The sequence below is a fragment of the Camelus dromedarius genome, chromosome 30 (assembly GCF_036321535.1).
Source record: "Camelus dromedarius isolate mCamDro1 chromosome 30, mCamDro1.pat, whole genome shotgun sequence".
Lineage (NCBI taxonomy): Eukaryota > Metazoa > Chordata > Mammalia > Artiodactyla > Camelidae > Camelus > Camelus dromedarius.
In genome coordinates, this window is record NC_087465.1 from 6,134,704 (window position 1) to 6,158,371 (window position 23,668).

General features: G+C 43.0%; 1 protein-coding gene across 3 annotated transcripts in view; it reads left to right on the plus strand.

Moving 5' to 3' along the window:
• The window catches only part of CHD7 (chromodomain helicase DNA binding protein 7), a 171,163-nt gene that overhangs the window by 119,443 nt on the left and 28,052 nt on the right, over nucleotides 1-23,668 (plus strand). For all 3 annotated transcript variants that reach the window (XM_064480832.1, XM_064480834.1, XM_064480833.1), the window contains exons 8-16: nucleotides 4,549-4,663; nucleotides 7,873-7,956; nucleotides 9,430-9,567; nucleotides 9,664-9,785; nucleotides 10,163-10,406; nucleotides 11,599-11,775; nucleotides 15,886-16,029; nucleotides 17,328-17,583; nucleotides 23,054-23,264. In XM_064480832.1, the coding sequence (XP_064336902.1) occupies nucleotides 4,549-4,663; nucleotides 7,873-7,956; nucleotides 9,430-9,567; nucleotides 9,664-9,785; nucleotides 10,163-10,406; nucleotides 11,599-11,775; nucleotides 15,886-16,029; nucleotides 17,328-17,583; nucleotides 23,054-23,264 (1,491 nt within the window). The remainder of the gene's footprint in view (nucleotides 1-4,548; nucleotides 4,664-7,872; nucleotides 7,957-9,429; nucleotides 9,568-9,663; nucleotides 9,786-10,162; nucleotides 10,407-11,598; nucleotides 11,776-15,885; nucleotides 16,030-17,327; nucleotides 17,584-23,053; nucleotides 23,265-23,668) is intronic.

Sequence of the window (23,668 nt, forward strand, 5' to 3'; positions counted from 1 at the left end):
TTTGAGCACTTCCTTTCTTTCTGGCACCAGAGGATGTTCTTGACTCATCTTGCAACTTCCCTGTTTAAATCCTGCAGTTGGTCACTTCTCCAAGGAGCCCTGGTGGTTTTTACTGGAGAAGGGCATTTAGAAACCAAGATTTGGCTACAAGGTGTGCTCATTGCTGCTGGGGAGCAATTACTTCCAGGCCTCTCAATGGAAAAGGCATGCACGTGTATGTGTGTATGTATGATCTGTATGTACATGTAACATATATACATCTATGTTTCATACACACATATATTATTTACACACATACCCTTCTGTCTACCTACCTACCTAACAACAGTGAAAAACAACACCTTTACGTTGATGCTTCCAGTTGTGTTTCAGTGCTACCCGATCCATTGTCTATTCTTTCCCCTTCCAATATTAATAACTCCCTTCTTTCAACCACGAGAAACCTGGCTCTTATTATCCATGATATATTTTCATACTTGTCAGTCCTAGAATATACAGGTAGTGGTTTCAGAATGACTAGACCATATTTCTGTGAAAAGGAAGCCTGCTAAACTAGGGTTCGTTCAGTATTTTAGGGTTTTTTGTCTTTAGCCTGATAATGTAGAGGCTAAATACTTTTTTCAACATTTCCTCAGGTTGGTTCTTCTCCCTGCCCCTCTTCCGTGTGATTGTATTATTTGTTTGATACTCAGTGTGGTTCATTACTTTCTTTCTTCTATTTTTTTAATTGAAGTATAGTCAGTTACAATGTGTCCATTTCTGGTACACAGCATAATGTCCCAGCCATGTATATACATACATATATTCGTTTTCATATACTTTTTCATTAAAGGTTATTACAAGACATTGAATATAGTTCCCCTGTGCTCTACAGAAGAAATTTTTTTTTAAATCTGTCTTTATGTATAGTGGTTCATTAGTTTCTGTTTGGATATGTTCCACTTTAGCCCATGCCTCATGCTTGTTGATTTTCTTTTTTATTCTTTTTTTTCAAGTTCATGAAGTAGCAATATGGTTCAAATGTCAGACCTGTACACAAAATGGTACCCAAAGAAAAGGTGCCATTCTCCCTTCCTTTCCATTGCATTCCTACTTACCTTCTCATCAATCCCAGATTTATCCTTTCTCTAATTTTTGGCATGAATGTGCAGATAGATAGGTAGGTAGGTAGATAGATAGACAGACAGACAGACAGATTGATTGATTTTATAAATTATCTCACCTTCTTTCTTAAACACAGAAGAAAAGCATCCCCTCCCAGGACACATTCACACTTTGCCTTTTTTCACAGTAGTGTATGTACTGAGGTTACTCAACATCATAGGGTCTTCCTCATTCTTTGTGACAGCTGCTTTGTGCTCCAGTGCACGGCTGTATCACAGCTCATCCAGCCAATCGCCTAGGTACGCGGGCATTTGAATAGCTTCTGATATTTTATAGTTACAGATAATGCTGCAGAATGTATTCTCATGTCTAGATATTTTTGAGTTGTTGGAGGCATAGCTTCAGGGTGAATTTTTAGAATCAGGATTGCTAGATCAAAAGGCTATGCATTTGTAGTTCTGTCAGATATTGCAAAAGTCCCTTCCATAAGTGTTGGGTCGGTTTGCATCCCTACCAGGACTGCATGGGGGATCCTGTTTCCCCACAGCCTTTCCAAGGTGGTGTGGTTTTTCACGTTTTGTGGGAAGTCATATTTCAGTGTGGTTTTAATTAGTGCTGTCTTTTATTGTGAGTGAGGTAGAACGTCTTTCCATAAGTTTAATGGTCATGTTCATATCTTGTTCTGTCGATTGTGTGTTCAGGTCTTTTGCCCATTTTTCTGTTGTGCTTCCGTCGATTTTTAACAGTGCTTTATATGTGAGGGTTATCAGTCCTGAATCTGTGTCCTATGTTGCAACCATCTTTCCTCAGTTTCACTTGCCATTTGACTTTATTTATTGTTGTCTATTGTTCTATAAGTTTAAAGAAGTGTTTTGTATAGTTTAGATTTATTGATCTTTCCTTTTATCAGACCTGACTCTTCAGTCATTGTTAGGAGACTGGCTGGAGAGGCGTCTGCCGTGTTCTCCTCTAGTACTTGCGTGGCTTCCGTTTCTTTGTTCAGGTGCTTGATTCAGGTGTTTGCTCTTGCATGTGGTGTGAAGCATGACTCTGATTTTCTTCTTTTCCAAATATCATTGTTCCAGCACCGTTACTATAAAAAGTCCATCTTTGCCCCGATGATCTGGAATGCAGCCTCTATCGTGTGTGTATTGCACATACAGATTTATTTGGATCCTTATCTAGATACATTATTCTAATGTTTTGATCTGTCTGTCTCCTCATTGAGTCAGTAGCGCACTATTTTACTTATAGAGGCTTTATAGCGTATTTTAATATCTGGTTCATTGAGTTTCCCCTAGGATGTTTCCTTTTATAAAATGTTTTCTTGAATGTTCTTGCATATTTATTTATATGTATGTGCAAGTCCAGTGTTAACTTGCCTAGCTCCATTAAAATGGTTGTTTATGTTTTTATTTGCGTCGTGTTATGTTACAAATGTATGACTTACGGTGTTGAGTCATGCTATCTAAAAACAAAGGTGTCTTTCCAGTTGATTCAGCTTGATTTTTCTTGCCTTTTAGGAGGGTTTTTAAATGTTTCCTTATGCAAGTTTCACACACTTACTCAGTTTATTACTAAGTATTCTATCTGTTGGTTTTATAAAAAAGGTTTTTCTCTAACATTGTGTCTTCTGACTGGTTATTGTTTGTGTGAACGGAGACTACTGACTTCTGTATGCTAATTTTGTATCCTGCTACATAACCGAATTATTTTATTTTATTATTTGAATTAGTTTCCTAATTGGTTCTCTAGGGTTTTCCAGTTATGCAATCATGTCATCTGTAAATAGAGAGAGTTTTACTTCTTATTTTCCAGTTACCACCCCTCTGTTGTTTCCCTGCGCTGACAGCCTTGGCTGAAGCCTTGAATAGGACAGTGAACAGTGGTGGAGGTTGTGGGCATCCTCGCCTTGTTTCTCATCTTAGTAGGGAAGCTTGTGGCCTTTTTCCATTTGGTTAAGGCAGAGTCACTGACTGAAAAGCGCAGCCCAGCTGACAGGAGGGAGAGCAGGGCTGGGCCCCACTGCTGAAGGGTCTGTGCCCACCTCACGGCCAAACTGGTGGTCCTTCAGTGCATGTGCACCTCAGCCAAGCCAGCAGTGCTGATGGCACACACACCTTCTGTCCAATGATTAGAAGACCAGACTAGGTTATTTTTATACTATTTGATTTTGATGATAACAGTATTGTGTACTATTTATTGAAAACTTGGAAAATGTAAGTTGAAAGTAGAGAAAAAATATTTGCAATCTTAACCACCCACCCATTACTAACATTTGGATGCATTTTCATCTAGTCTATTTGCACTGTGTGTATGTGTGTACAGGGTTTATATCAATGCATGTCTTTACAAGGCATATGTATTTAAAGTCCTCATCTCCCTCAATTGTAGGACGAAATTGGTCCTACCTATGCAAATGCATATTAGACGTTACATAAATAAAAATGATATGATACTTAATGTCATAAGCCTTTTCCAGATCCTTAAATCATTTTTGGCATATTTTATAGTGGCTGCATAATTTCTAAGAGTAGTAGTACCTTGATTTTGAAAGCACCTCATTTCTTTTTAATGTCATCACCGGAAAGAGAAATAAGAGGCAGTCGAGGCTATTGCGGGGGGCAGGGGGAGGATGATGGTACAGAATATTGAAATACCGAACAAAAGAATGTCAGAGGTACAGTAAAATCTTCCCTGTGTCCCTGTGCATCTCGGGGATGATAAAGGGTGGGGAGTATTCAAGTTGAGGCTGAGAGGACCCAGCACCTGCTCAGAGCGGGCTTGCGGTGAGTCTGGAGGGGAGGAGACTAGCCAGTCCTTGGAGAGGGTAGACGTTAAGGAGGGGAACATTCCCAGGGGACCCCGAGGGCCACCATCTCAGAGCTCCTGGAAGAGCTAGGCTGGGCGAGGGGAGCTGATCAGGAGCCCGCTGGGGGCAAGGCTGTTCAGAGAGCTGGTGGTGGCCCCTTTCTCCCCAGTTGCTCTAGAAGGGGGAAGTCAGGTTTACCTTTGCTGTTTTAAATTTGAATTCTTTTTAACTTGACAAAACCCTTTTATTTCTCAATTAATGATAAAAGGCTCAAAACCAATTCATAATAAGGCCGCCCTGTGGTGCTAATTGTTTCGTATTGAAGTGTGATCCATTCACTTATGAAAACAGCTTGTTATTAGGTCCCTTTTTTTTTTTTTTAATGGAAAGTGGGTAAGAGCTGAAGGCTCAGGACAGAAGGCAAATTTTAGGCGCTGTTATTGATTTTCTTTTCTTATTCTCAGACATTAATATCTATATCAAATGTGACTCAGCAGCCTCTATGAGTAATTAAACAGGTTATTTTGTTAATTATCTGTGTAGTTTGATTTTTTTGGAGTGATTAATGAATGTGAATAATAAAGGATGAACTGTTTTCTGTCTGTTTCATGTGTGTTATTTTATTCTTTTAGCTCATATCTTCATTGTCAGTGGGCATCTGTAGAAGATCTGGAAAAAGATAAGAGAATTCAGCAAAAGATTAAACGATTTAAGGCAAAGCAGGGCCAGAACAAATTCCTTTCAGAGGTATGGAAACCCTGGTTAATTTTCTTAAGTACTTACAGTATTAAAATGTTCTGAATTTTGAATTGTAGGTCAGTAAATTATTAAGAAAAACTAGTTTGCCTCATTTGGTGCTGTTACTTGCATATTGGTAACTGGTTATTGCTAAAATAATTTGTAAACAGGAAATTTCTCATTCTTCCTGTTGCTTAGTCTAGGAGATACTGGGCCTTATGATGGTGTGTGGAAATATGATGGTGTGATTAAATCTTGTAGTGGAAGTACCGTTCATAGACAGTGAAAAAAGTAAGTAGACAACAGCTCTATTAAGATTTAGCGGGTTAAAAACTGTACAGTAAGGATTAAGGAAAAGTTCTAGGATATAAAAGTTTCTTTTTGGAAGGGAAGATGTGTGACAAATTCTTTTTGTTCGAGTCAGTGTCTAATGACAGAGAGTTCGCTAAACTTACTTTCACAAATGGTGTGCTGTGGTATAGAAGCTGGAGTAACATCTAATACCTTTGCCTCCCCCCTTTATCCAAGGTTATTTTGCATATGTTAGGCTTTATATAGGTGCCCGTTCCCCTCTAGCGGAGTCAGGTGCATTAACATAATGCTCGCACAAACCTGCTTCCTGGGGTCTAGGTCCTTGTGATCACCAATTCAATTTTACTTACAGCCTCAAGGAGGTAAAAGAGAAACCTTCACATGGAAAGATTAAACTGGCTGACTTATTAGTTTTCCTCTCCATAAAGGAGTTAAAAGAATGTAAACTGTAAAGAAGTGTAAAATTTGATGCAAAATAATACCTGTTTCACAATCTGCTTCACCCCCCCCCCCAACCTGTTTTTGGAGATGGGTTGAGGGATGGACTTGTATGTCATAAAATCAATCCTTATCATCTCAGGTGACAAGTCTGTGTTCTCCCTGAATCTGATTTCCATGCCCCTCCAAAGGCATGTTGTGAAATTTGCACTAGATGGGAGGTCAGGTTGGTGGCTGTTGCACTAGACTTGCGTGTCCGCTGCGTCTGCTGCGTTCTGACAGGCACTAGAGCGTCTTTGCAGCATAGGAGTCAGCACTGAGGGGAATGGAATTACTTGGATGCGACTCACTCCTCGTGTCTAGGGGAGTATTTAGGTGATTTTTTTCTCTGGAAGGGCAGTTTCTAAGATCATACTGGGAAGTTCTATTTTTCATGCCCTTCTTAATGAAACTAAAGTGAAATGTCTGTGACATTGGGCAAGTTGAAATCATTAGCTTCCTTTTGGAAAGAGACACCATCTGTTCTGCTCATGTTTCTGTGCATCTGTGGTAGGAAAATGAAAGAGTGCAGTCCCCCCCGCCCATCTTTATATCCTGGTTCTTCTGCTCATTAGATTTATTTGACTGTGTTTCCAAGAGTCAGATGCACTTTAGGGACTTGTGCCTGGCCCTGGACATGTAGCCTGTCTATTTGAGTCTCTCTCTGTGACTCACCTCTACCAAGGCTGAAATACATTATCTTACTGGTAGCTTGGCAACTAGAAATCTTAGATTTTGTCCTGAATGGAAGTAGCATGAACTTGGGTCTGAAAAGATGATTTGAGGGTTAGCAGAGAAGGATACCAGTTTCCTTCCCCTCTTTCTCCCTTTCACGCAAATACACATGCACACACTCATGCACAGGCCCACACATCCCACCTGTTTGTCGTGTCCCATAGGTGCTCCTGGCTTCAGATATTCCATGGTCCTGCTCCTTTGGGATTTTTAGTTCTGGCTGCTTTCGCATCCCCTTTTTCACCTCAGGCTTCCCTTTAAGTCGTGGCAACTTAAGTCTCTATTCAAAAAAATTACTGAAATTGGAAATGGCATCACATGCATGGTGGCATAGATTACTTGCTTGAAGGACAGAAGTGTTTAGGAGTAAAGTTAAGGATTTTAATTCAGCAGTGAAAGGTTCTGTTTAAGAATAAGTTGTCTTAAAGAGACCTCTTCTCATCAAAACCCAGTTTATGGAAACTTTTAGTTTTTATGCTGTATGTGAATAATGCGTAGGTATTGTATACCTGAATCTGGAAGCTTTGACAAGCCCAGTGCATTTAATATGTTAACATTTTAAATTAACTAAACAGTTCAATGATTTTTTTGCCTTACTGAGGAATTCTATGTAAAGGCCTGAGGCGGTTGAAACACACTTTGGTATTTCTGATTTTGTTTTATGATTCACGGTTCAAAGCACCACACCTGGGTGTTGTAAGTGGGCACGGGAGCCCCGCGTTTGCCTGCTACCCCCGAGCCGACCGAGGGGAGCAGCTCTTGAACCGGTAACTGCGGGGATGCGGACAGTGTCTGAGGGACGGCTAGTATGTCTCTGCAGAGCGTTTTAATGCCGTTGTATTACTGATAGATTAATCTCTAGGAACATATACTAACGTCTTTTCTTTTCTAAGCCACCTGACTGACTTCTTCAAGGTACGGCTTAGTCTTTAGCTTCCCTCTGAGCCGAATTCTGTTCTTTTACGGGAGATAATTCTGCAGGCAAGCAGTATTACTCCCCTTTTGTAAAGAGTGTTAATATATTGGCTAAATAAGCCAATTATTTAAGCCTCATTTCTTTACCCTTAATACTTCTAGCCAAACGCCCTATGTTCAGTACAAAGAAAAAAAAAATCATTAGAACACTTTGATTAACACCAGGACCATATTCAGACGAGGTGCCCACATTGACTGGCAAAGGCGACTGAACATCATAGCTCTGTTCACACTAAAATATGGAATTCACTGGTCTCGGTGTATTTAGCTTTTGAATTACATTCCACAAGCGCGGCTACGAGACATCGGACGACTCCCAACAGTGACAAGGCTCCAGCGCTTACTGTGCGTGGCTCTGATTCTTCACTGTGAGCTGTGGTTTCAAGGATGCTAAATGCATTGCACGGCATAGGCCTTTCGGATTGCTCATTAGTGAATTGTAATTTCACACTTCATTTAAAATATTCTTAAACATTCTCTCACAGTAAAAAGGTTTCACACAGTAATTAAAAGACCCGGTTAACAAAGTCTGAGAAGTCTGATTTCCTCACGGGGAAATGATTTTGCTAAATTGTAGCATTTCAATTGATATAATAGAATTTGCCATATATAAATTTTGTGTGGCTGTGACCCCAAATATTATTGCCCATGAAAAGTGAAATAGTGTTTACTCTCAGGAGTTACATAAACATTTCAATTTTTTGTTTCCTTTGATATAGATTGAAGATGAGCTTTTTAATCCAGATTATGTGGAGGTTGACCGGATAATGGACTTTGCACGTAGCACAGATGACCAGGGAGAGGTAACAGAAGATCATTTGTATTAGGGGCAGTGACTCAGACAGCTTATGTGTGTTTATGGAGAATGATCATGGAATCCTAGGTCTGTTCCTGGTCAGAGCCTTGGATTATGACATACTTGGTCTAAATTTAACAGAAATTTATTGATTTACAATTAGTTTTAGGGCTTAATAGTAACAGTAAATGTGTTTTATGTTGAGTTTGAGAGCTTTTTAAAAGGAATCACTTTTCAATATGAAACAAATACTTTGACATTTTGCACAGTTCCAGATAGGATCAGTAAGGAATTCAGTATATTTTGGTATAAATCTATGATGTACCCCAAAATTATATAATTTCAATTATATAATTGAGTCCTCTTGTAGCAGAATGAAGTTCAGTGTTACTTAACACTGATGGGCTTCATTTAATGTGATGCGCAGAGGATAATATAAAATATTTCTCTTTGTGAGATTCTAGTCTTGGCATGCGTGTGTTGCTTTGCAAAGCTCTGCAAGCTTGTAAAGGACAGTTGATGAGGCAGTAAGAGTAAAGTCAAGTCTAGTGACTTCTGAGCCTTGTATCTGAGTAAGGATGTGCCCATCCACCATGCTTTTAATGTGTTCTGTCATCCTAACTTCTCGTATATTAAATTATATAAAGTGTTTGGATCTTCCTTGTCTCATGAGAGTTTGCAGTGAATTCCCATTTTACTCCAAACTCTATCATGAGGACCATGATGTTTCAAAGACTGTATCTGTAACATGATGTTTACTTTCCTAGTTTTGCTTTAGTTGTACTGAAAAAAAATTTTTTTCACCATAGTATATTTACATAGTACAGCAAATGTTTGTAACATCACAACCAGGTCAGTGTACCTTGGTCCTGAAATGAAGATAAACAAACTCAAATATTTTCTACAAGAAAGACAGGAAATCATGTTGATCTGCCCAGAGGAAATCGTGTTGATCTGCTTTATCCAAAATGTTTTGCTCTCTAGTCTTCTAGAGCTCAAACACATTATTTTAAAGCAGTTGGATACAAGCAGTGTCTCTTTAAGAAAAAGGCAGCAATCCTAGTAAATTCAACCCTGTTTCTCGTTCTTTAAGAAAGTAGCCAATTAGGTAAATGTGTAAACACACTAAGATGATTAACCATCTAAGTCTGAATCAGACACTGATGATTTGCACAGATAAGAATAAGGCTCAAAATCAGCTTTGTTATTTTCTAGCTATTTCTTTATGCTTTTTGGCTTTTGAACCTTCCTTACCAGTGAATGGCTTTGATAAAAATTAATTTGTTCCAATAATATTCAATAATATTTCCAGTTTAGACTTGAGACTCTGTAACCAAGGACTGCTTGTTCAATGGTCATGGTTTTAAAATTTCTGCCAACTGCTCCTTACTGTTGCTGCTGCTCAGTGTCTGTGCATAAATGAAGGAGAGCACATGGTTTTCATATGAATCCAACTCTGCTGTGTTTGCACCCGGCCCAGCCTGTGACTCACTATCTGGTGAAGTGGTGCTCTCTGCCTTACGAGGACAGCACGTGGGAGCTGAGGCAGGACATAGATCAAGCGAAGATCGAAGAGTTTGAGAAACTGATGTCCAGGGAGCCGGAAACAGAGCGTGTGGTGAGAACTGGCGAATGGCAGAGGGTTTAATTTGAAAATAGCGTGGTCGTGTGGTCTTTGAGAAACCACTAATGGGATTTACTATATTTGAAACAGGAGCGACCTCCTGCTGATGATTGGAAGAAATCGGAGAGTTCCAGGGAGTATAAAAACAATAACAAACTCAGGGAATACCAGTTGGAGGGAGTAAACTGGCTACTTTTCAATTGGTACAACATGTATGTACAACGTGTCTTTCTTCACTTTTTGAAAAGCCTAGACAGCTCTTTTCCTTTGTAGTTTATTGAAAATATTAATCAGCTGTAACTCAACATTTTTAGCTCGCTAATAAAAATGATTTTAAAAAAGCAGCCATTGGAAGGATGCTTCATATCTGTCTATTCAACAAATACTAATACAGACATTGATCAAAGTGTAAAGAAATAATTTTTATGTCTTAGAGCATTTTGTTTGAAAATGTACTTTATTGTGTCTAAGAGAACATCTAAGATTTGCATTTATGAATATAATAAATATATAGTCAGCTTGTAAAAATAAAACCCTGTCTAGTATGTGTACTTATTAAACTCTCCTTGTTTTTATTTCCCTCCCAAAGGCGAAACTGCATTTTAGCAGATGAAATGGGTTTGGGAAAAACTATCCAGTCCATTACATTTCTCTATGAGATATATTTGAAAGGAATCCATGGCCCTTTTTTAGTAATTGCCCCATTGTCCACAATCCCCAACTGGGAAAGGGAGTTCCGGACCTGGACAGAGTTGAACGTGGTTGTGTATCATGGGAGTCAAGCTAGTCGTCGGACCATTCAGTTGTATGAAATGTACTTCAAAGATCCCCAGGTAAAGCGTCACAGGCGTCACTCCTTACCCTCATGTACAGCTTCAGGCTTTGGATGTTAGAGAGTCTCGGACATTTGGAGGGGGGGAAGATCTAGGTTTTGCAGAATTGAGAAATTTGCAAAATCTGCAGTTTATGTTTGTATTGTAATGCCATATCTTATGATTTTGGCTCTTTATTTTTATAGCCTTGGTCATTCTAATTATTAAATTAGAATGAGTGAAATTTTTTTTTTTTTTACCTTGAATGACTGTTGAAAATCATTTAATGCATTGATATGCTAATTTGATTTATTTTGCAAGCCCTCAGAGAAAGCTAAACAAAGAATGGAGTTATTAAATGTGAATAGAAAGAATGGTGTGTTTTATTTGTTATTGCTTGAAGTGAAAAATACTAGGCATGTGATACTGGCACGTTGAATGAAATGTACTCAAAGGGAAGGATTTATGCTTGGCTCCTAATAGCAATTGCTATGGTTGTTGTTCATTTGTTTGTTTACTTATTCTAGTTATTTACATGTAGTTATTCTTTGCTATTGACAGAGAAGCATTACAAATGATAAAGAAGGAAGAATAAATAGTTTACACTAAATGGCAGTCCTGTAACTGGAAATAAGACAGAGTTTTGTTTTATACATTTGTTTGCCTGAAGTGGAAAATATGACCTACAATTAAATAGTTAAAGGAGAAAAAAATTGAAGTCTGCTTTGGTGTTAATCTTTAGATTTGGGAAATTGTTTTAAGTTCTACCCTGAGTTGAGTGTTTTCCTCATGTTAGCACTTTAAAAGCAAAAAATTAGTTAACAAAAGTAATAAATAAATAAATAAATGAAATTTAAAAGTAAAAAGTTTTTTAAAAGTTGGCTTAGTACATGATCCCTTTGGCCTTTTGCCCTTCGGAGTCTGTGGGATGTGACTGGCTTGGACACACCTAGTGGCACTTTACTGCATGGGATCTGTGAGGAAGCTGGCTTGGAAATTTTACTAACAATTTTCAAACTTCCTTTAAAAAGGAAAGGTGTCAAAACTCTGTTATACTGTAATAGTTTAAAAAACCTCCAAAATACCTTGAAAACAGACCATATGTGTTGCCTAAAATAAAGGTGTCCCCAAAGGAATAAATGCCTGTGTTTTATGCTTGAAGTTATTAAAGTAATCTTTAATGCTAAATAATAATCGAGAGTTGTTCCTATAGGGTCGAGTGATAAAGGGGTCCTACAAGTTTCATGCCATCATCACTACCTTTGAGATGATTCTGACTGACTGTCCTGAGCTGCGGAGTATTCCCTGGCGCTGTGTGGTCATTGACGAAGCCCACAGGCTGAAGAACAGGAACTGCAAGCTGCTGGAGGGACTCAAGATGATGGACCTGGTCAGTCCTCGCGCTGGCGATGCCCTTGAGCCCACGTAGAATTGTTACCGACCCAGTGTTCCTGCCACTCCGAATCTGACCGATAACCTTTGAAGGGTGTTTGCAAAGCCTGTCAAATGCTGGGATGTGGCCTCCTGAGCGTTCAGTTAGTTCCCTGGAAGTTGCTGCCGTCTTCCTGATTCTTATGCCGTTGGCTGGTTTCTTTGCACCTTAGTCTCGCAGCAGAGTACAGTCGTGGTGTTTTCATGGAAATGAGTTTCAAGTATTTGCTTTTCCTTTTGCTTGTGAATACTGCCATTTCGTAAGCTGCTGGGCCAAGCTTTAGCTCCAGGATGATCATCCAGGTATATTCCAGGGCTCGTAGGTTTCGGCGTCCAGGGTCCAGTAGGACTTGTACGTGTGAGTTCTCAGTGAGTTGAATCAATATCTGGAATTGGTCCAGTTCATGCAGACACTTAGAAGTTCAGGGAGTTACAGGACCTTGAGTTTGACCTGGAGTTTTAGAACATGCCTGTCCCATGGTCTTCCAGCTTCCCAAGAGATGGTCAGGTCTTCCAGATGAGGAATTTCTAGATTTTCTTCAGTGGAAGTATCATGGGACGACATGCTGTAGAGAGGGGTAGGGTGTGAGCACTGTTCCTTTCTGTACGGCTGTATCATTTTCTGGCAAAAATGGCTACATGACTAAGTCAACCTCAGGCTTTTTACTGTGCAGTTTACAGGGTACATTTTGATTGCTTATTTTTATTTTTAATGTACATTTTAAAAGCAAAGTTACTATATTTAGCATGTCTTGGATGTTTTGATGAGTTTTTAAAAAGTACAAAAATATTTTTTTAAATCCCTTTTAGTGTTGACTTCTATGGATTCATTTGATCTCTTGTTAATTGAGAGTTCGAGATGGGAAGGACTGTTCTATATATGTTCACGGCTATCAGTTTTTTACTGAAGACTGGTACCGTCGAAAAGAACACTTAAAAGCTTTCGGTTGCAGCTGGTTCTTTGAAGTGGCTTCTTTTATTCCTAAATTAAGGGGATTGGATTAGCCAGCTACTCTTTTAATTAAAAACAAACAAAATCTAGTTTTGTTTAAAGGAAAACGTCTGACTGAATTATCCTATTTAGAATGGGATTTCCCATCCTTAAGACCATTCTCAGAATCATTTATATTATTTGGTGTTCAATTCACAGAACAAATTAGAACACTTAGAAAGGGTGGAGAGTCGGGAAGACCTGGCTAAGCGTGTGGAAAAGAGAAACTCGGTGGCTGTGCTTTACTCTCTCCAGGTGATGCTTTGCGTCACATGGAAGTAAACCTATAGTTTTTGCTAAACATCCGTGCTCGTGAACTGTCTACCGTGTCTCCTGAGCAGGGATCCTTCTTCACAGTGGTCCGTGTAAGAGACGGTGGCAGTGCCATTTCCTGAAGGCTTCAGTAGCCATCTGAGTTTATCTAAATTGTTTTCTGTTATTAGTTCCTGTACTCCCAGACAGTAGATTCTTACTGCAAAACGGTCCTTCACTGGTGCATGAGTTCAGCTCTGTCAACATCAGACAATCTGATTGTCACTGGGAGATTTCAAAGGATTTTCTGTTGTTTAATAGTAACACTTCATTAATGGATTAGAGTCTGTTATCCAGATAACTTTTCTGTTACACAGTGCAGCGTTCCCCAGCCTTTTTCATGTGGTGGCACACGGGGAAAGTGACAATATTTGTGTGTCATCCTGGGGTAAGCCAAGAAGGCTGCCCACTACCACAGGTGACCGGTCTCGGGAACCTGACTGCCACAGCCCTGCTGGCTGCCCCAGGGACTTGGCACACCTGTAACTCATTCATGGCTCACCACAGGAAGCTCTGATTAGCAGATGAACGAAGTAATTGTTTTTCTGATGGTCAAGAATCTATCTCATAAGAGCTGTTTTCTAGATGGAACACATTGTCATTGTTCAGAATTGGAATATAACTGTATTTTCCCGGTTCTGAACAGCTCATTGTCTGGTCTTAAAATCCTTACTTAAAATATGCATCATGAGAACTTAACGCACTGGCCACTTTTTAATTCACCTTTCTTAAAATAAGTCACGGTGAAAACAGCGAATAATAACTCCATCCAGCCTCGGAGCAGCTCGCTGGGGACTGCTGTTACCTGCACGAGACTCAGTTACGATGAAGGTGCATTTGACAAGGGTTACCCTCAAGTGTGTTCTCAGGAAGGGAGGACCAGCGAGTGTCTTCACCTCCCCATCGCAAAGGAAATGCTAGTGAGCATGATACCGCGAGGGACATAGAGGGTCCCCGCTGTGCTCTGCAGGAGCCCTGGAGGCAGCGCCCTCTCCTTGTCCCTGTCGGCAAAGGAGGGGTCTCTCTGGAGGTAATGGTGGTTCTCTATGGATTCATCTTTGTCAGGAGGCCTCATGCAAATTATAAAGGAGTCCGCTGCAATGAAATTAAGTGGAAATCACTCCATCAGAGCTAAAAAGAACAGTAACATTTTCAAGCCAGGAGCCTCGCTGCTGGCGTAGTTGAACTTGGAGGTGATACGCTTGATAGTCCGTCTCCTGCTCGACCTTTTATGACACCTGCGTATTAACTGTATGTTGCTTAATAGTCACTTTCAAATGGGAACGTTTTATTCCGCTACTCATGCAGCCTCACCGAAGGGTCATACGTGTGATCATTTGGTGTAACTGGCTTTCAGCAGCCACTGGGGAAGAGCTGCATAAGAAAGAAGTTCTTTTCCTTCTTTCACGTAAGTTGATTCGGAAATGAATAGCTTACAAGGCTTTTTCTGATGTATTTGGTTCGCGGCTCAGAATTTAACTTGGTCACGAGGGATACAGAAAAGCCGGGAGGCAGTCCTCAGTACCAGTACAGGTCTTCCAGCGCAGTAACTCTTTTCCTGAATCTGTGGCAATGTTTTTAAAAATTCTTGGATGAGTTAATTCCAAACTTGAATATGTCAGGGACCACAGCCCACGTGACAACCAGTATGGTTCTACATTAGAAAATCTCAAATTGATTTGCAGACTCCTTCCTCATGAATTTAATGAGCTGAAGGATGATAGTGGTCTGTGTATCTTTCTGAATCAGAGACCTCTTTTTTTTCAAAAGGGAGAAAAGGAAGAATAAAAGCAAATTGAACGGCTTCCTCTTCCTTTCAAAGAGCTTCACTGACAGATAAGACATGGTAGATATTAAGAAAATTAGCATGTCCTCAGGTGTCTCACTCATCCAGTGTTTACTGAGCAGAACTCTCTGCCCAGCAGCCAGGCCTTGTCAGCTTTCAGGTTAAGTCAGAATATTGCTTTTGAACCTCCTGGAAGGTATAGCCACTTTTGGAAATAGTTTGGTTAACTGTACTGTGTAGCAAAAGGCCAAAGTAGAAAATAAGGCCCTTAAGGTTAATAAGTTCACTGTCGTTAAGACTGGTCACCATGTCAGCTACGTAGAAATAGAAGGACAAGGGTGCGAAGGCTTAAGGAAAGCTGGAGAAAGCACTTGTGACAGGAAGAACTGCTTTAAAGAAATACCTCACTTGGTCCAAAGAGACAAAGTTAGATATAGCATGTCTTTTTTTTTTTTTTTAAAGTTGATTGTGGTATTTCAAACCCAGCTGACCTCTTTGCTAGTCTGAAATGTTTGCAGAACAGAATAGTTTTTCGCATGCTGTTGTGTGTGGAAGACATTTTGTCTCTGAAGTGAGTCACACAGGAAGCAGATGGGGAGGGCGGTGAGGGCGCCGTCGATGTGCAGAACAGAGAGAAGCAGACCGGCTTCGTCCTAGGGATTTTAGGGACAGACTTAAGGTCATTTGATGGGGAACGAAGCCCGGAGATGTAGGGGGCCTGCGAAGCCACAGCACCAAAGTGTGGCCCTAAAATCCTGGGCAGACACAAAATGGTAAGATGGGTTTAACGGGGGTCCATGAATCCATCTGAAACAGGGACCACGTTTCTGGTGTCCCCACCTTCGTGCCTCATTCCTGTGCCTCAGGAGGGTGGATGCTGGCGCTCAGCGTTGCCGAGTAGATGCAGGATGCTGCGAGCCTCGGGAGGGGCTGCGGCCTCTGCTGCCGTCTGCTCAGTTGCTTTCCTCGCGTCCCTGCAGGAACACAAAGTGCTGCTGACGGGGACCCCGCTCCAGAACACGGTGGAGGAGCTGTTCAGCCTGCTCCATTTCCTGGAACCGAGTCGCTTCCCTTCGGAAACCACCTTCATGCAAGAATTCGGCGACCTGAAGACAGAGGAGCAGGTACTGGCCGCGCCGACTCTGCGTTTCAGTCACGCCGTGGGCGGCCACCCCGAGAGAGGGCAGAGCCCTGAGGCCTGAGCGTTCTGCAGTGGCACTTGGGTGCGCCTCCCCCAGCCTGGTGGACGGGCGAGCTTCCCCCGCCCTTTCCTGGGGCGTCCTGAGCCTTCGTGACGGCGGTTTTCTTGTTGGTTTGTCTGTTGGCCCTCACGAGGGCTGTTGAGATGGGCAGGGAGGCTGCAGACCGGCTGGTGTCATTTCCAGCTGCCGAGCCCCTCTGTTGGGTGGTGTTGCTGTGTGTGCTTTTGGGGGACCTGTCAGAAATTTGCAAAGCTAGTTCCCTCCTGGAGTTTTGAGGTTCTAGTCTTATTTCTTAACTGTACGCTTGGTCACATTGCTTGCTTTGTTTTGTTTGGAGGGGGTAATTAAGTTTTATTTACTTTACTATTTTTATTGGCGCTACCGGGAATTGGACCCACGACCTCGTGCACACTGAGCACGTGCTCTGCCGCTGAGCTGGGCCCCACCCCGCCCCCTTGAGTCTACATATTTTTGTTTAGAAGCACAGGTCCTAACGACCTCACAGGATTTCTTTGAGAAATAAATGGGATACTGGGTATGAAAAGTGGTTGTTTTTTTCACCCATCACAAGAGTTATGTGGGTGTTGATTTAATCAACATGGAGATATGCTTGGGATCTTGGTCTCTCTGTGCCCCCTCCCCTAACTCTCTGTCTGAAACCTCTCAATTTAGTTCTTAGTGAAGTCTGTTTTGTTCTGTTCCGCTTTTCTTAAAATAAGAGCTGTCTGGTGTGCTGTGTCCTGTTACCATGCAGCAGAAAAGAGAACAGAGAGAGGCTTCTTGCTTGCTCACTGGGGCAGGGATGGAGCTCCTGGCTCTCACGCATCCTGGCAGCACTTTCTAGAAGGGAAGAGAGCGGAAGCGTGGCATTCCCACGACATGGTCTCTTCCTTCCTCATCATCCTCAGGCTTAAGACAAACAGAAGGGAAAACTAACAGAATAAACTGGGTTCTTTCCCGCTGAGTACCGTGCAAGCCTCGTGGCTGTTCAGGGCTCCCCGGCGGGTGAGGCAGTCCACTGGAAATCGGCCGATTCAGCCGCGTGCACTTCCGTTGTGGAAGCTGTAAGATGCGTGCCTTCGTGCCTTCCCTGGCTTTGACAAATGACCCATAGATAAGAGTGGTAAATAAATACGAGAACCCTGGTCCTTCACGTTGGAGTATGTTTTTAACATGCAGGCAAGTCATGATAGCAGTATTTACGTAAGGTCCTTTTTTAGGTGCAAAAACTCCAGGCTATTCTAAAGCCAATGATGTTGAGACGTCTCAAGGAAGATGTGGAAAAGAACTTGGCCCCCAAGGAAGAAACGATCATTGAAGTTGAGCTAACAAACATTCAGAAGAAATATTACCGAGCCATCCTTGAGAAGAATTTTACGTTTCTTTCCAAAGGTGGTGGTCAAGCTAACGTACCTAACCTTTTAAACACTATGATGGAATTACGGAAGTGCTGCAATCACCCCTACCTTATCAACGGTAAGCCCTCCTCCCGTCCCCTTGCTGAGGTAACCGGCAAGCTCCAGAAGTCTTTTTCTCCCTCCGGGCCGATGACTGTATGGTTTGTAATCATCTCAGTGTGGGTGTCATCGCCATCCTGTTCTTCATGAAGCCTCCTTCTCTGTGGCTGAAGGTGCAGGGCTTCTGCCCCCACCGACCCCTGAGGCAGGACCTCCCTCACTTTTCCCTGCCTCTGTGTCTTCCCCCGTCTTCCCCTTTGAAGGGGGCGGGGAGGTGAGTACTTAATGGCTAGAAGTCACCAAAAGTACCTGCAGTTAAAGCGAAATTAGCCCCTGATTGAGGTGTTCTTGCTCTGTGTGTGTGTGTTTAGATCAAAGAAGTTACAGAGGAGCTTCGGGGTGAGAGGTGGCTGTTAGCTGTCTCAAGACTTTGGTGGGAGGAAAGTTCTCTCAGTCTGGGGCCTTTAGCACCTGTTCTGCAAGAGAGATCGTTTGGAAACGTTGCTAATGGTTTGTTCCTGGTGCTGATGAGTGCTTTTTCGTCTTCCTGGTTTCTTAACTGAATTGATAGTGTCATGTAACTGATAATGAGAAGAAACCTGTATCGATACTTCCAGAAATCACGAAGGGAGTAAATCTTTGATGCGTAAGATGCTATGGGGGATGCAAGAGCCTTCGGTTTGTCAGGGGTTGAGATGAGGAGAGCCGTTAGAAAGCTGTGGTGACACTGAGACGAGGATTTTACCAGTCGGGGTTGGAAAAAGAAAGGGCACAGGGCTGTATAATACCTCCAGCAAAGAGGAGGAGGCAGGGCAACAAAGAGGAACCTGCCCAGAGCATAACGTATGTGTGAGGAACAACAGGACGGGGACGCTTAGACAAGTGGCACCTTGTCATGCAGAGCCTTAAATGCTGGCTCGTGGGATTTTGGCAGAGCTGAGAGGTGGTTAGAAACGCGATTGAGGATGAGTGATCTGGCAGCATCGTATACCGTGGATGGGAAATGGGGAAGACGTCCAGGCAGAGCTAACACCGCTGTGGTCTGTAGTCCAGGCCGGCGTTAGAGAGAGGTGATGGCCGGCCAGCTTGGGGCGCTTGTGTGCGGTTGCAGTTGGCCGGCAGTGCAGTTTAGGTTCCTTTCCAGGGAAGAAGGGACAAAGGCAGGTTGTGTCTGTATCACAGTCCCTGAGGCTCAGGCGCAGCTCATGTAAAGAGTTCCCAGTCTCTCCCCCTTTCATAACCTACACACCCACCAGCCACCAGAAGCTGCAGTCACTGCACGACAGTGTTCCTGACCTGGGCCCATCTCAACATTGCACACGAGGTCCCGGCTAGGGAGTGACGTCAGCGAATGTGTTTTTCAAACTTTGTGCTTGTAGCGTGGTCTTCTAAAGAGAGTACCGTGTGTGATTATTGCATGTTCAATGCCGCAAACCTAATAATTGTCAGGTGTTTAAGAGCCTGTGAGGCTGTCCTGGTGAGTGTCGCCAGCCTGTCCTCGAGTTGGGGAGTTGGGGCTGAAGGTGGTTGGTGGTGTGAGGAAAGCACATGTGTGCATACATGTCACACACATGCACACACTGTTGCATTTAATGTCTGGTAAGAAGAAAATGAGGAACAGGAGCCTCTGCGGGGAAAGACAAGGCAGTCACGAGAGCTGAAATGCCACAGCCGGGTGCAGGTGAGAGGGATGGTCTCAAGGGGGTTGGCAGAGATCCTCCCCATTCCATCTGCTTCCCTTGTCAGTTTCCCATGTCAGGTCACGTGCCTTGAGCATCGGGGGATGGGGGCAGGGCTCCCCCTGTCTGGGTCACCGCGGGCAGAGGCTCTAGGACTCCTCAGGCTTGGACCCCTGGCAGTTGTTTTAATCGGTCGCAGCTTGATGTCAGCTCTTCCATCCTCAGAGCAAGTTACGGAGTGTCAAACAGGTGTCCTTACCTGCCTGTGTGTTGGGAAACTGTAGTAAAAATAAAGACTCACACCCGGATGCGTGCTGGGCATCTCAGCTGCCCGAGGACTCCCACAGCCTCGTGGTCGGGCGGGCGCTGCTCCGGGGCAGATGGTCCCGAGGAGGAGGAGGAGGAGGAAAGGAAGGACGCGCCAGCGCCGCCACCTCTGCTCTCCTTCCAGGAGGGCTCCAGCTGGGGAGGCGGAACTCAAGCCTGTGTTGGTTGTGACAGAGCAAAGCATCCCCAACCAAAGGCAAGTTCAGTTCAGCAAAGCTCAGCCCCGCTGTCATCGTGGAAGACAGAAGCCACTCTGTAGGCTGAGCGGTAACGTCAGGGGAGCAGACGGAAAAACGAGAAGTGCTTGTAGACCACAGACCGCGTGAATGAGAAGTGCCGCTCACGTGCACTGAGATTTTTACTTAAGCGTTTGGGGCCGCGTTGGGGGCACCGTTAGTGTGCAGTGGTTGTTTTTCTTGCTAAAAGTTAAGCAGGTTAACCGGGTTACATAAACCAAGTTGGTGTTTTTGGCCCAAGCTTTATTAGAATGGGACATCTGATTTGGGGTTCCGTATGTGAGAGTGAAAATGATGTTGGCGAGTTGGCGGGGGCCCTGATGGTTGGGGGTGACTTAAGAGTCACATGTTGTTGTTGTTGGGTTTGGGGGCACTGGAGAACAGCAGGCAGAAAGGAGACGAGACTGACGCTTGGGTGAATTTCCAAGAGAAAACCGTGGCCTGTGTTTTGCTGGTTGGTGTTTGCGGCTGATGTAGCTAGATACCATTGCAGCTCCCGCCTTGACAGTGACCATCTGTTTAAGGGAAAAGACCTCCGCACTTGGTTCAAGTTGGCTTTGACACACGTGTACACACATACACACACACACACACACTTTTAAGTGTTGAACAAGCAGGACTTGAGTTTAGGGCAGTGCCAGCAGAGCATTTGGGCTCTCGTAACCTATTTCCAGCTAATTTTTTGATTGATTCTTGCAAATCTCGCATCACGGTAAACCTTTAATTGGTAAAGCTGAGAATCCGGCCATGACTTCAGCAGGTAGGCGTTGCTTCCCCCAACCCCTCCCCCTCCCCTCCTCTCTTCAGTCTGTTCTGGACACAATATGATGCCAAAGGAATCATACAGGAAATAGGTTTGCTGGTATGTTTAAATGAATTATTATTTGTGTAAATTGGTGGCCACTTTAAGAACCTGAGTTCACAGCAAAGAGCTGAATTGATGAATTGAGTGGAAACTTTTGTCAGGCAAGAAGGAATTTTAATTCTGACTATATTTTATGATATGAGAAATCACTGGTAGTGTTGAAAAAGCAGGAAAGTTATTTTTCTCATCAAAATACATTTAAAATGAAGAAAGATTAAATTTCTCTACCAATTTGACTGAATTTGTATTTTCAAATTTTTTACTGAAACGATCCAAACATGTCAGATATTTATTTTGTCAGAGTGATTGTTTAATTTCTGAAAACTACTCATTGACTGTTAACTTGTTTTAAGCTAAAAATACATTTTATTTTGATGATGCATTGTAATCTTAACATGGGCAAAAAGTAACTACCAAGATATTATAAGAGTAAAATCTTATTTCTGAATTGCAAAGAGCTTATAGTATGTTACACGACCAGAACAAACTTGTTGAAAAGACCTGATGTAATTCATGGATTTAAATCTGTTTCCCCTGCCTTCTGAAGGCCTTCTTGTCCTGAATCTAAAACCTAGATTTCTAAAAATTTCATATTTTGAAAAACATTATTCAACTTTATACCAAAAACATTTATTCTAGAACATTGTTTATTCAGGAATATTCCTGCCGCAGGGAGGGTGTAGCTCAGTAGTAGAGCGTGTGCTTAGCAGGCACGAGGCCCCGGGTTCAGTCCTCAGCACCTCCATTAAAAATAGGCAAATAAATAAAAATGTAACACCCCCCCAAAAAATTTTAAAAGTAAGTAAATAAAAATGTTTAAAAATGTGAAATTAAAAAAAAAAAAAGAATATTCCTGCTAAGGCTTCCAAACAGCATTTTAGTCTTTACCTTTTCCTGGTAAGACCTTTGCTTTTTGTTCCACTGAGATTAAAATCCTGAATATTAGCCTGTTATTCATGTGGAAGGGGGAGAGAGAGAGACAGCAATTCGATCCAGCTGGCGTTTTCTGCCAGGCCGTTCGTAAGAAGTAACAGTGCACTTTGCAGAGGCCCTGGTGCCTGATCCAGGCATTAGTGACTTTAATCTGTTCTCGGTAAGAGTCTTTGTTGATTAATAACTAACAAGCAGCGTTTCCGCATGTGACCATGTCATGACTTGACTTCCACAAGTGCCCTTAAAACGGAACCAAGGACACTCGTGTCACACCTGCTGCTGCTGCCCCCGTTCAGTCCTCGTGGCTCTGGGGGGCCTCACTCACCTGCCCTTTGTCCCTGTGAAGGTCTCGTATCCCCATCTTGTCTCCATCCAGTTCATTCACACATTTAAAGCCAGTGGTAAGAATGGTAGTTTAAAATTCCTGGTGTGGTTCACGGCTGGGAACCAATCCCATTAGATGGATTTGTTTGTCTGTATTTTGCAAAGAATAGGTGACCACACCCCCGTCTCCAGGGAGAGGAGCTGAGCAGGCAGCCGGGCCCTGATTAGCCTGAGCGGCCAGACCGGTGCTGCTGGGTAATTCTAGTTCGGCCACCTCAGCAGTTGCCGGGAGCTTCGCCTGCTGCCTCCTGAACACACGCGAGTCTGGGGTCAGGGAGGAAGTGGGAAGGGCTTGGCTCCCCAGGAAGACGCCTCTCTGATGCACCCACGTCTGTGAACAAGCAGAAGTCTCTTTGGGGGGTTAGGGGTAGAAGTCTTACATGAAACTCTCAAGCTTTGGTTAATTCAGGATAGAATTTTCATAGCTGACGAAATGATCAGGTGAGAAGGAATGTGGAGGAAGACTTGGGGATCGCAGTAGAAATGTGTGCTCAGACCCCTAAACAACGCCTAAGAATTATCCTGGAAAACGCACTCCCTTGTGCTGCCACCCTTTGGCTGTGCTACAAGGCAGGCAGACGCACGGACCACTGCCCCTGCGCTGTAATTGTTAGAACTCTGCTCCCCTGTTTCTTAGCTTCAGAACAGATTTTGTTGTTTGTGTTTATATTCAGCTAGTAAACAGTTCTTCATTTCTTTAGTATTTTAGGTTCCAAATTTTCTGTAGGTATCTGGCCCTTGGCTTGTTTCTGCCACTTCTGGCTTGACAGTCTGTTGTTGAAATTCAGTTTCTACAGACAGCAAACATTTGTTTGTTGGAAAATGTGGTTTTTTTCCCTCCCAAATGCCGAAATGTGTGGCACTTAAAAACTTTGATCCCTTTTATCCTTCCACGGTTTTGTGTAGCCCTGACTTGGAGCTAGTGGACCTATGTGCATGTGGCCGTGAACACGAGTGTAGCGTCCTGGTCCCTACAGTTTACAGTGGGCTTTGAAAGCCAGTTCATTGTTTTGGGTAATAAAAAACCTTTTCCAGTATTCCCGTCATGCTGTCCAATCTCTGCAGGTGCTGAAGAGAAAATTTTGGAAGAGTTTAAAGAAACACACAACGCGGACTCTCCAGATTTTCAGCTCCAGGCGATGATCCAGGCTGCTGGCAAGCTCGTGCTGATTGACAAGCTGCTGCCGAAGCTGAAGGCTGGTGGCCACAGGGTGCTCATCTTCTCCCAGATGGTGCGCTGCCTGGACATCCTGGAAGACTACCTCATTCAGAGACGGTGAGGCCGCCGCCCCGGGAGGCGGAAGCGGGGCTCCGCGTGGTCTGCCTCCAAGGGATGTTGACGACAAAGGGGACGGGCCTGGGGACACGTGTCCCATCTCTTTGTAGAAAGCTGTGGATGTGCGCGGCAGTCACTCCATGCGATGCGTACCTCTGTGGGCGGTTTTGTCTTTCATTTCTCTCGTTCAGCGAGGGGAGGACAGTTCTTACTTAAAACTGAAATTGTTGTTTTGCTGTGAGAGGTGCCAGCTCTTCTTAGAACTTCGATATTTCGCTGGAGAAGAAGTAAAATGAACTTTCATCATTGGGGGCATTCAACCAATTGTGTGAGAAACTATAGCAAAATTTATTTGCTCTGAAATTATTTCTGATCAGTAGTATCATTCTGTTTGTACGCATCCC